The sequence below is a fragment of the Callorhinchus milii genome, unplaced genomic scaffold, assembly GCF_018977255.1.
Source record: "Callorhinchus milii isolate IMCB2004 unplaced genomic scaffold, IMCB_Cmil_1.0 Scaffold3, whole genome shotgun sequence".
NCBI classification, from domain to species: Eukaryota; Metazoa; Chordata; class Chondrichthyes; order Chimaeriformes; family Callorhinchidae; genus Callorhinchus; species Callorhinchus milii.
In genome coordinates this window covers 60,241,016-60,254,306 of record NW_024704744.1, presented here as the reverse complement: position 1 = coordinate 60,254,306, position 13,291 = coordinate 60,241,016, and the positions used below count along the sequence as shown (strand labels likewise).

At 41.8% G+C, this 13,291-nt stretch overlaps 1 protein-coding gene across 1 annotated transcript; it reads left to right on the top strand.

The window, feature by feature from the left end:
- Positions 1–453: 453 nt before the first annotated feature.
- LOC103181744 (transmembrane protein 179) lies at positions 454–6,579 on the top strand. Its single transcript, XM_042332942.1, has 4 exons — positions 454–567; positions 3,476–3,613; positions 5,721–5,799; positions 5,901–6,579. Exons 1-4 carry the CDS (start codon positions 491–493, stop codon positions 6,066–6,068), a joined length of 462 nt encoding a protein of 153 aa, XP_042188876.1. The 5' UTR covers positions 454–490; the 3' UTR covers positions 6,069–6,579.
- The last annotated feature ends 6,712 nt before the right edge of the window (positions 6,580–13,291 follow it).

Here is a 13,291-nt window from a genome sequence, read left to right as displayed (position 1 = left end):
CCCCTCGGCTCCCGCCCCGCCCCTCGGCTCCCGCCCCGCCCCCTCGGCTCCCGCCCCGCCCCCTCGGCTCCCGCCTCTATTTGAAAGTGAGGAGCGCGCGCGCTGGCGGTTTGACAGCGGCCGTTGGGCGACGGTTGGTCTGAGCGCAGCGGCTTCACCACCACCACCACCACCAACGTCAAACGGTTCCCGAGAGGTCGGCGCACCGATGGGGGTCAGTAACCCGCTGCTGTTCTGCCAGTGCACGGCCTACCTGCTCGCTTTCGTGCTGGCCCTCTTCGCGGCGGTGCCGTTGGCCCAGGATGAGCACGAGCTGAAGGGCCGCTGCCTGCTGTACGCCACCGGCCGCTGGCAGCGCGAGGGGGAGGCCAGCGCCGGGCCGGGCCCGGGCCAGAGCCAGAGCCAGAGCCAGGGCCAGGCTGAGGCACAGCGGCTGCGGTTCCGCTTGCAGCGCTGGGGCCCGCAGTCCGCCTGCCGCTTCAGCCTCTTCATGGGCATCTTCAGCTGCATCTACTCGGCTCTGCAGGGCTTCAGGAGCTCGTACATCCTCTACAAGGGCTTCCAGGAGTAAGCACAGCCCGACACGGCGCCTCTTGTAGTCCGGGAAGGGGTCTCTCTCGGGAAATAACCTCTGTCAGTCTCCGTCTTGTTGGTGCGCTAACATTTCTGGTTGCGGGCGGTTCTTACACTCACCCCTCTCTCTCTCTCTCTCTCTCTCCGCTCCAACTCTCTCTGCCTCTTCTTTTCCTCCGAAACTCCACTCCGGGCTACTAAGTTGTCGTTGCTTTGCGTTATAGCCCACACCCCCCCCCCCCCACACACCCCCCCCCCCACCACACCCCCCCCCCCCCCACACACCCCCCCCCCCCCCACCCCCCCCCCCACACCCCCACAATAAAAAGAAAAACGAGTCGTCTCAAGTGCGAGAGTCGAGTCGCGAAGGGTTGGTAACCTGTGAAGTGTCGGGACTCACTCACACACACTCACTCACTCTCACACTCTCACTCACACACACACTCTCACTCACACACTCACACACTCTCACTCACACACTCTCTCACTCACACACACTCTCTCACTCACACACACTCACTCACTCTCTCACTCACACTCTCACACACACTCTCACTCTCACTCACACACTCTCACTCACTCACACACTCTCACTCACACACTCACACACTCTCACTCACACACTCACACACTCTCACTCACACACTCTCTCACTCACACACACTCTCACTCACACACACTCTCACTCACACACACTCTCTCTCACTCTCTCACTCACACTCTCACACACACACACACTCTCTCACTCACACTCACACACTCTCTCACTCTCACACACTCACTCACACACACTCTCACTCACTCACACACTCTCTCACTCACACACACTCTCACTCTCTCACTCACACTCTCACACACACACACACTCTCTCACTCTCACTCACACACACTCTCTCACTCTCACTCTCACTCACACTCTCACTCTCACACACACTCACTCACACACACTCTCACTCACTCACACACACGCTCCGGGTTGGGTGTCTCTGCTCCAGACATTGATCTCGATTTGCACTTCTCTGTGGTCGCTGTGTGAACGCGAGTTCCCGAGGATTGGCCCCGGAACACTCGGGATTTTCTGGGGTTTTTTTTTAAAAAAATTCCCTGTGCGGCTCCTGCCCTTCAGGTCCCCAACGAGTTCCAGGTGCACCGAGTGTCGGTGGCCAAGTCTTGTTTAGCTGCAAAACTCTCTATAAAGATCCCAAGCGGCTGTTCCTTAAACAAAATGCGTGAATGTAAGCAAACGTGTGCCTGGTCGGGCTTTTTTTTTTGATATATTAATAAGCAACGAAAAATATCACTGTGACTTTATGGCTCAACTCGTTTGCGAAATCTTTTCTTATAAAGGAAAGCGCACGTTGCTTTTCAATGATTGTGGAAGGCGGTTGAGAGTTTTGCTGAATATCCATCGAACACCCCACACAGCTTGTTCAGGAGGAACTGTTGGTTACAATACGCTCTTCGTGAAGCATTGGCTTGACAATGTGGAGTTGTCTTTCGTTGATGACCAACATAAATTGGGTCACTCAATCCACAACTGTCTGTGTGCAATTGGCTGCCCTGTTTCGCCACAAAATATATAGTCAAGTCACTTTACAGTATATTCTGTGAAGCGCCTTGAGACGTCTCAAAGACGTGATAAGGCGCTATATCAAATGCAAGGATTATTATTGGAGTATCTTACTCTAATCCAGGTATATGGCATTGAAATGAAGTGGAATGCTATCACAGGGAAATTAGTTATTACTAAAATATATTTTAAAAAATTAATGCTGGTTATAAGATTAATAACGGGATGTTTCTTACACTATATTAAATGTAATTTTACTCAAATAATGAAGCAAAAAAAAAAACCCCACATGCAATTGAAACAGGAGGTTGACTGTTGGGTTGAAGCTTGATGCGTTAGCAGCACTTCATTAAGTGCTGATAGAACATAATTCCCTTTGTGAAGAATCCATGGGACCCTTTTTTTCTTTTTCAATGGACATTTAGGATGACACTGGTTGTGTGGTTGCCAGTTTAGTAAGTAAAGGACACTATTTTTGTTGATTGTGTGTCTAACCTTTTCAGTACTTTAAGTGAAGACATTGGATTCGTTTTTTTGTACCCTTATTCATCAATAAGTACGAGTCGATTGTTTACCCTTAAGAGGAAACCTTTTGCCTCTCTGCCACAATGGCCTGAAATTTCATCTGCTTTGTGACACCATTTTGCCTTTGGTCACTCAGTCCATGACTGTTTGTGGGACATTGCTGTGCTGTGTTTCGCCCACAAAATATAGTCTATTCACTTTACAGTATATTCTGTGAAGCACTTTGAGACGTCTCAATGACGTGATGAGGTGCTATATCAAATGCAATTATTATCATTAACACTAATGACCTGGATGTTCTGATCTAAAAAGCTCATTTAAATTTTTAGTTTCATTATGCACAGGTTTTACATTTTCAGCAATTAGTTGAAACCAAGCATTTATTCTAAACTCATTTGTCCAACAACTTCCTATTGAGTGAAAAACGGGAAACTGACTTTGATAAATGGTTAAACTCCTAAAGCATGTTGTCATTGAATTATTTTTACTTGCACCTTGAAATTTGAATTATGAATTGAATTTAAAATATTTAAATATGAATGGAAAAGCCCGAAAGACTACTTAATTTGACATGGATAATGGAGAAAGCATTTTGTAGTTTCTTGATTGTGTTTATCTAAAAGGGTATAAGTTATAAAGGATAGCTTTAGGAACCTGTTTATGGCTCACAAATAGAATAGAATAGGAAAGGTAATTAGTAGATGATGGTTATCCAAAACTGCAAAAAGAATTGTTGCATCTTAAGTATTTGCACAACATATGCAATTTGAACAATCCATGAAATTATTTTGTGATTTCCCTTTCCAGATCTTCCTTTTCAGAATTTATAAGCATGATGCTTAGTAGTGCCATTGCTTTACTGATGCTGATTGCCAGTGCCACAGTGAGTGATGGCCTTAATGTATGGTGCAACTCGGTTACAGACGAGGGCAACATGACAATCAGGTATGAAATAGGTATCTGAATTGAACCGTCACAGTACATTATTGTATCTTTTAACATACACAGCCTTGGTGAAATGTTGTGGTTCAAATGGGAACTTGTTTACAAATACTTAATCTAGCAATTGAAAACCTTTTGTTCAGGATACCTCTGAACTCATTCCTGACGTGTACAGCCTAGCATTATTTAGTTTGCCTTCTTGTCCTATTTAGTGGCATAAATGCTAAAGCTGTCTCCAGGAAGCTTGTTTACTCTTTTGGGCTGAATACTTTACTCAGCTATCAAGTGGCCATTATTCATATGTCATCCTTGATGCTAAGTCCCACAGGCTATTTGACTGGAGGGGAGTGATGAGCCAGTTCCTCTTTCCAACAACTCCCATGTTGAATCTTAACAGTATTTAATGTATCTGTCTTTTTATAAATATTATTGAATTTCCAAGCTTTGTATTCAGTGCGAAAATCCCCAGCCTAGGAAAGCTGCATCTGAGAACATCGCCTTAATTATGACTTTATGTGATCGGAACTGCCCCCAAAATGTCACCTGAAATTCATTGTGTGATAGTGCAGCATCTTGATTCAATCATTTCAGAATGTAAAACCATCAAAGGCAATTAATTGGGGAGGTCTTCCTCCTCTGGCTTGCCTTTCTTTGTGTATAAACACATGTATGAGGCTGAATTTATACATGTATGTCTGGTGTGGAGACTTCATCACGGTGTTGGGATTTGGCATCGGTGACACGGAGTGTCAAAAAACGTATAATAATTTGGTCACTCAATCCAGGACTTTGCGGGGCATTGCTGTGGAAAATTGGCTGCCACATTTTGCCACAAAATACAGTCAATCCACTTTACAGTATATTCTGTGAAGCGCTTTGAGACGTCTCGAAGATGTGATAAGGTGTTATATCTTATAATATAAGGTGGAGTACTGTAGCTCAGTGGTTAGAGCACTCGCCTTGCAAGCGAGACACCTGGGTTCATTTCCAGGCAGGACGAAACCTTGGGCAAGTTTCCTTACTCCACATAGAGCCTAATAATAATCCCTCCAAAACAAAAATAATAAATTGGTCATTTTCAATCCATGACTGTTTGTGGGACACTGTTGTGCGCAATCGGCTGCCGCGTTTCACCCACAAATATACAGTCAATTCACTTTACAGTCTATTCTGTGAAGCGCTTTGAGACATCAATAAGACCCGAAAAGCGCTATATCAAATGCAAGGATTATTATATTATATGCAAGGATTATATTATATCAAATGCAAGGATTATTATTATTTAAGGAATCTGCTTTATTCTTGGTTCTTGTTGGGCTTGGGGCGGGGAAGAAGGTACCGAGAGTGTTTTCATGGAATCCTTGCTGGCAAATAAAGTACCCTAAAAAGGCAGGTCAATATTGGGGATAGCATGCCCTGACCCTCATGTTCACAGGGGTCAAAATTGGATAATAGATTGAAGGCTATTGAGGTGTCACTATTTTACTACTTCATACCCCTACCCATTAACTTATCAAAGTATTTTTGAAAGTGTTTTGTGGAAAATAAACATTTCTGTGTTATTCCTGTATTGAATTCAGTTTTGGCTTGTGTTTTCTTTTGGACTTCTGCCAGAGGAGGATGTTTTCTCACTTTCACTGACCATTTCTTTAATGGAAATTTACAGAACCCCTGCCCAGATTGTGTAAATGTGTTTAAGTTGGCTTGTTATTGAAGTTAATTAATGGAGTGTTTGGGATGAAATGTCCTGATTTTGTTGAGTCACATTAGCAAGAGAAATAGTGCCTTGCAGCTATAATATCTTCACGCTGCTTTTTTAAAAAAAAAACATAGATTTTTTGGGTCAGCCAGTTGCGAAAATCCATCACCACACTCAAGAGTATCCAAACCAGACTGAGTGAGAAGAATTCCTGCCGCTCCAAGTTCTGCTAAAGAGCCAGATTGGGTGTTCTGTCATCAGTTGTTCCTTGGAGTACAAGTCTGGCACAGTAGCTGGACAACTGAGCCTCAGAGGGTTGATTCCGATATTCCAATGCCACTAATGTCGTTGAATGTTTCAATCTGCCACTTCAATATAAGAACATCTGATGATTTCATTGTTGTGTTACAGTTGCAGAGATGCTCAAGAAGAACCTCTTAATCTGAGAGGGGTCAATCCATTGTTCTATGATCACTTTGGTACTGCACAGGTAAGATTTTACTGGAACAATTGTGCCATTAAAGTTTAAGTGGCTTAAGGTTGAATTTGAGCTATTTTGTTTGTTTACACCTTCTGTTTACTATCCTTTAGTTTGGCCTTTGGTGTGCTTGGGTAGTGTGGATTGTATTGGCATTCCTTGCTTTCCTGAAAATTTCGCACAGTTGCAACAGAGATGACGTTTCCCTAAGGTATAAAGAAACGCTTCTGACCCAGCAATCACAAGGTTTCCATGGAAATGTAACTAGTGTATTTGTTTAATAGCTGTGTGCAAGCTCACTAATAGAAAAGCTGGGACCAACATGTTACTGATTCCAGTGCTTCCATTTTTGATGGATTGAAATGTCCTTTGCTTACTCTTGTAGGTACAGAGCTTCACTCAGAACCAAATGATATGTAAAAATGACATGGGATACAATGTACTGTTGATCTGTTCATTAAATAACCACTTTCTCTAATGTATGTGTGAGGTAAAAATGCAAACTTCCTTTTGCACTATTTGAGGCCATATTTTCGCTGTGAGCAATGTGATGGAGTTAATAGAAGAGAGGAAGTTGTGGAGGTGGGTCATGGAAGGTAGATACTTTAATGTTACAATAAACTAATTGTATTATTTTGCACTAATTGCCATAAAATGTATAATGGAGAAAAATCATGAAAATCAATTTGCACATGAGTTTACACATGTTAATGTATAATGTTACGATTGACTTGGATTTTCAGTTCTACTTCATACTCTGTATTTAAAATCAATAAAGTTATTTCCTTTACTGATGCATTTAATCCTGTTTGTAGAATTCTTTTATTCAAAACAAATTTAAAGGCTTTTTGTCATTTCCAGGTACAGATTGATGGTCAAATTGAACAAACATTTGATAACTTGAAACTTCTTTAGTAAAATAGGGTAAAATTTAGGTCATCTCAGATTACGTATAATCGCTGCTCCATAATAAACATGTTTATTCTGCAATTTGTAACTAAGCAGTATTTGATTTTTATCATTTCTTCTGAGGTCAAATTTGCAACATGGAAAAGTTTCCTTCATTGTAATAAATGTGTATCTGAGATCAATTTGCCTTTCAGATCTAAGCAGATTAATTTTAGCAATCCTGTACACTGCATTTGGAAGTGGTATGAATCACACTAGGAACTATTTATACCAGGAACCATTTTTCTGGAGTTTTTTTCTTTCTCAATCTCAGATGTTCTGAAATTGTTTTCAGCCTCTAAGAATAATAATAATCCTTGCATTTGATATAGCACTTTTTGTGTTTTCTAGACGTCTCAAAGTGCTTTACAGAACATATTGCAAAGTGAATTGACTATATTTGTGGGAGAAACGCGGCAGCCAATTTCGCACAGCAGTGTCCCACAAATTGTCGTGGATTGAGTGACCAAATGTAACCAAGCTGACTGAGTGGAGAGAGAGAGAGTAGAAGCTTAAAACTTTAAGCTTTGAGTATACATTTTGCTCCCCCATTGCTCTTGCACAAAAGTAGTTCTGTTTGAGTTGATTAGTTTTAAAGTGAAGCTGGATAAGTATCTGGAAATAAAAATTTGAAGATATTGAGTGGAGTCCTGGATGGGGGTGTCTTTTGTTACAAGCCAGCAGACACCTCAGTTATTGAAATACAAGGAAAAATAGAATGAACAAAGCCCATTTGGCTCATAGGGCTCATTTTCCACTGACCACATACAACCTCGGATTTTGTTTAAGTGAAATATCTCTCTTTCAATCCTTATAAAGCAGGCTTCTCCCAGTAAGAACACTGATATCTCGAGTCCCTCGGAGAAATAGTCACTATTTTACAGTAAATGCTGTGAAGCTCTTTGAAATGTCTTCTATGTGAAATGGAAAGATTATTAAATGTATCCCTTTTTAGCCATTCTATTTGTATAACTGGCATTTGATCTAAATGCAGATTTAAGTGCTAAGCACATCAATCTAATACAATTATTAGGCTGTCATCTGACAACCACATTTATCATGTACATATTTACTGGAGTGTCATGGTCAGAACATTCAGCCTTAATCTCAGGGTACTGTATTTATTTTAACTTATTTAAATAAATGAAGATTTGCCAATAAGTAATCAGCACAATGTTTTGGAATATTTCTATTATACATAACATTTCTGGGTTAGGGACAAACTATTGGCAATTTCCTGGGGACAGGTACAGATGAACTAACACAACTATGAGGATGAAAGTGGGGATATTAGTGACAGCACAGATTCTGTCAGTTAAACAATACCTTCACAATTGCTTAAATTTTCTTTCTGTAATCTTGTCAAAATATTTGTCTACAGTGGATTTGCAACATTTTCTGCACAACTAAATTAAGAACAGCTCCAGCCACGGTTGTGAGTAAAAGGAATCTTGTAGCTTCAATTGCAATGATCTGAAGTGGTAAGATAGTCCCACAAATGTACTTCATAAAATATCAAGATTAGTTCCAGGCGATAACATTTCCTTCAACAAATATTGTTCTAGGTTCCCCCCATAGAATATTAGCATGCAAATCCATTCTGTTAGTGTTTCTATCTTGGGTGGTTTAAGGAAGTTTACTGTATGAATTACCATGTATCATACTGACATAGTAAATGCTTGTTTTGTTTTGTTTTAAAAAAGTCATTTTATTTTGCAAAGGGAAGAAATTATAACTGAGTCTGATCCTTGTCTGATGCCCTTACTCTCATTTCACAACAGTTGTGGGAAGTGTTTGTGGATTTCTTCCCTCTCCTTCCCAATTTTTGGATCCCCCTTGAATCTGGCCAAACATTGGGCAAAGACTTTCTCACTTGAGAAACAGAATATTAGGGTCAGTATGATCAATAATACATTTGCCTATATGGTTTGATGATATTTGCTGGTGAAAAGCTACATTTTGCCTTCAAGTTCCACAGCTGGGTTGAGTAAAATGAGCCAGGATTCTTGATCGGGATCCTATGATTCCTGGTGAAAGCATACCTCTGAATATTAGATGTGGACAAGGTTAGTTCAGTTCTTGTTGGCTAGGCTCATAGTTCCAGAATAGACAGTTGGAGGGATACTAGAGGATGGCTGATACCTGTGGGCCTGAACCATATTACACAGAAACGGTTTCCTTGGAGCTGAGCTGGCAATGGAAGGTTGAATCGAGCCAACCCTCTGTGGTGGTCTCGGGGGTCTGGTTCCTGAGCTATGCAGGTCTGCAGTATTTCAGGGCATTGACAGGACATGGAAGGGCAGACCACTCACTGGGTACAGGAAATCATCCCACTTAGACCCTGTTAACTCTGCAAGTCAAATCCCTAATGGGTTGGGTGGTCCTAGTTGGACAAACAGCAGGAAAGTTTGCCGGACAGCAATATCAATGGTAAGCTATGTGGTTTTAGCTGGTTAAATTCCAGCAGTAGCCCAATGCACACACTCTCGCCAATCTGTGCCTAATACTTTCTGGAATTAGGTAAGCAGGATGCGGTCCTCCAGGGAGAGAGTGCGCATTCCATTCCAACCTATCTCATACATGGAAATTTCAGCTTGGTTTGGATAAGCAAGGTGATGGGTTTCCACACATATCAGATACCTGGCTGACCCCCAAAAATTTCACAGAATTGTCTTCAGGGGCGTAGAGAAAGATGCAAGGGGTGTTGAGAGGGAAAGGATAGAATGTATTCTGAAAAGTCAAATTGTATTTGCATTCTTTAATTCTCTCCAACCATAATTTCTGCTGGTGTCATTTCAAAGAATACAACAACAACAAGATTCCATTTATAGAGCGCCTTTCACGTCGGGAGGACGTCCCAAGGCGCTGTACAGTTGGGTCAGGACCCGAGCATCGGGGGGGAAATGGTGAGGGGAGGGAGTAGAGAGTCGAGAGGGGAGCTGAAGGCACGGTCAAAGAGAAAGGTCTTGAGACCGGCCTTAAAGGAGGAAAGGGAGGAGGCGGCGAAGGCACTGGGGGATAGAGTTCCAGAGCCTGGGGGCTGAGAGGCTGAAGGCCCGGCCACCGATGGTAGGGCAGTTGGGGCGGGGGGTGTGGAGCAGACCGGAGCCAGAAGAACGGAGGGTACGAGCAGGTAAGTAGGGGGATAGGAGGTCGGAGAGGTAGGAGGGAGCAAGGCCGTGAATGGCCTTGTAGGTGAGGATGAGGATCTTGAAATCAATCCTCTGGGGGATGGGGAGCCAGTGGAGGCGAGCGAGGGTAGGAGTGATGTGGTCCCGAAGCCTGGTGCGGGACAGTACACGAGCTGCAGAGTTCTGAATGACCTGCAGCTTGTGGAGGGAGGTGCCGGGAAGGCCGGCGAGGAGAGAGTTCCCATAGTCCAGCCTTGAGGTGATAAAGGCGTGGACCAGAGTTTCAGCAGCGTGAGGGGTGAGGTTGTGCTGTAGTCTGGCGATATTACATTATAATGCCATGTGTTTCCCTGCCCACATCAGTTAATTTGCTCTTAGGCTTTCTGTTTACGGTTCTTTGAAGTTTTCCACGTACAGCATAATATGTAAAAAAGACTTCATGTGAGAGCAGTTCATGCTGTGTGGGTTAACTTGTTTAAAATGGGACCTGTTGAATATCTGGTTAAGAGTAGCACTAAAGGTTAAAATGAGATAATGAAAATAAAGTTCTTTACAGAGCACATTGGGTACAATGCTATTGGAATAAATCAGATGTTATCTGGAGGAATACAAACATTTGGGATTACTTCTGTGGGTGAACATCAAAATCGTCAAATATTTCAGCACGGAAACAGGATATCACTGTCAGCACTGGTGGTTTTTCACTCCTAATTAGAAATAATCTAATCCCACTCTTCTTCCTATACTTTGTAATATTCCTCTTTTTCAAGCAATGCTGGAATGGATATCCTAAAAATTTGCTGGATTCGTTTGGGGGCTTGGGCGATCTTTAACAGTTTTCCTTTTACCATTTGAAATTAATAAATATCAACAGGAACTTGGTTTATTTTGAGAAGCTAGATTCATAAAGTGACTTTGTCTTGAATTATCTCCCAGATGGAAGTTTCAAATGAAATATTTGAATATGTTGGAGCAAAGTAACAATTCTTCCATTGAAAATATCAAAATAAAGGACACTGTTTCATTTTTGTTATGCTCCAAAATCAGTAATGATTTAATATATGAGTTATTATATTTAAAATGTAATCACAAATTCCCAGAATAGTGGAAGAATATTTTCCCAAACAGTCTCTGACAAATGTATTTTCAGACAGTATACTTTTTGCAATCTTGAGGTCACAAGAAACACTTAGAGATTCAGCTGTTGAATCACAAGGGATTGGTGTTAGACCCAAGCCCATACCCTTGTGTTGCCTCAGTCTAATATCGCCACCTCTGATGGCTCAAGTATCATTGTGCCCACACAGACCACAATAAAATAGCTTAAATTTTGTTCTACTGCTAAAATACATAAATTGGATCTCTAAAGTTTCATTTTCCCACAATTGGAAAGAATATGCTGTTATGTTTAAAAAAAATCATCCCAGTTTGATTCAGCCTAAAGGAGTTTTTACACTACTCCCACATTTGCCTACAGATACATAATCACTACACTTCACTGTAAAATCCAAAGCATTTTGAAATGTCTCTGTGGTGTGACAAAGCACTATATTAAATGCAAGAATTACATATTATACAACACGATGAACATAGGAACAGGAGTAGGCCATTCAGCCCGTCGAGCCTGTTCCACCATTTAATTAGATCATGGGTGATCTACGTCCTTACTAGAATTTTGACTTAAATTTCCCGCTCTCTCCCCGTATCCCTTAATATCCTGACCTACCAAAAACCTGTCCATCTCTTTCTTGAAGGTGTGGATGGATCCAGCATCCACGACCTTTTGGGGGAGAGAGTTCCAGATTTCTACCACCCTTTGAGTGAAAAAATTCTTCCTGATTTCATTCATAAATGGTCTGGTTCTAATTTTAAGACTGTGACCCTTTTTTTGCATTCCCCCAACATTGGAAATAGCTTTTCTGCATCTACCCTATCAAATCCCTTTATCATCCTAAAAATCTATCAAATCAACCCTCAATCTTCTAAACTCGAGGGAATACAATCCAAGTTTACGCAGCCTTTCCTCGTAACTTAAATTGAAACAGGATGTTCTAAAAAATGAGCGGCTTCTTAAGGCACATTACTCTTATAGACTTCAATCATGAAAAATTGGGTACAAGAACACAAAAATGTTTGAATGGCTTGAGGGTCAAGGCCTTGAAGGTACAGAACATCACTGAGGTTGAACAGTGTATAACAAGGGTGGGAAAATAATTTCCATGCATAAAATAAAACATTTGTATCTTGGTGAGTACTAAATCGTGTTGTTTGCAAATGGAATAGGAGCTGATAGGAAAAAGTAGAAATTGGTAATGGACCTCATCTGAATACTTGAACTGCATCTTAACCTCTATTAAAAGTTAGGTTAATTATGGGACATGACAAATATCTGCACCATTTCAATTTGGAAATTCAATGGATTTGCATTCAAAAATTAAGACCGTTTCTTCGTGGAGAAGTAACTAAGAATAAAACCAACAGGGCACCAAAGCAGATGCTGTATTTTAACAGTGAGATGGATACCTTACCTGAATCATTATTACAGTACATCAGGCTCTACAAATCAATCACCCCTGTTCGTGCCTGGCTTCACTGGCTTCCCTCAGAGAATTGAGTACAAAACCCTCGTTCTCAGCTTCAAAGCCCTCCACGATCTCGCTCCCCCACCACCTCTCCAACCTTCTAACCCCATATCAGCCTGTCTGCTCCCTCCACTCGGGGGAAACCTGCCTGCTTCTGGTCGCCCGCACTTCCTGCCCCACCATTGGTGGTCAGGCATTCAGAATTTCTGCCCCAACACTCAAACTCTATCTCACAATCCCAACGCCTCAATCCCTCTCTTGCCTCCTTCAAGTCCCGTCTAAAGACCTTCTTCAACCATGCCTTCAGCCACCCTCCCACCCCCGCTCTCCACCCCTCCTGACCCCAACTCCCAGCTCGGGTCAAAAAAAAACCATTGTTCAGTGTCCTGGCATGTCTTTCTGACGTGAAGGGCATTATACAAGTGCAATTTGTTGTTTAGCCTGATACAACACTGCTTGGCTGAGAAGGCAAGTTGATATCTTGCTTTTGATGAACCCAGCAATGCTCTAATATTGTGTTTGGATGAATTTACTATATTCTTTCTTTCCAGAATGTTTTTGAAACAGTATAGCTAAAGGTTGGAACACACTGTATAGGAAATCGTGTCATCTTCAGAAGGGCTCCTTTCTTGGTTAGGCACATCTGGTTAAGAAGCAGATTTTATTTTTTATTCATTTCTCTCACAATCATGATTTTCCAACCAAGAGCATCCTTCAGATGAGACTTCAAATTGAGGTCCCATCTGCCTTGGTTATTAAAAGTCCTGTGACACATTTAAAGAGGATAGAGTTTTACTGGATTCTTGGCCTTTATCCACATTCATAAAAACAATTGGTCATTCA

Coding starts and splice junctions, on each gene's coding strand:
- LOC103181744 (XM_042332942.1), top strand. CDS start 491: ATGGGCATCTTCAGCTGCATCTACTCGGCTCTGCAGGGCTTCAGGAGC. Junction 568..3,475: donor CTCTACAAGGGCTTCCAGGA/GTAAGCACAGCC, acceptor TTCCCTTTCCAG/ATCTTCCTTTTCAGAATTTA. Junction 3,614..5,720: donor GAGGGCAACATGACAATCAG/GTATGAAATAGG, acceptor GTTGTGTTACAG/TTGCAGAGATGCTCAAGAAG.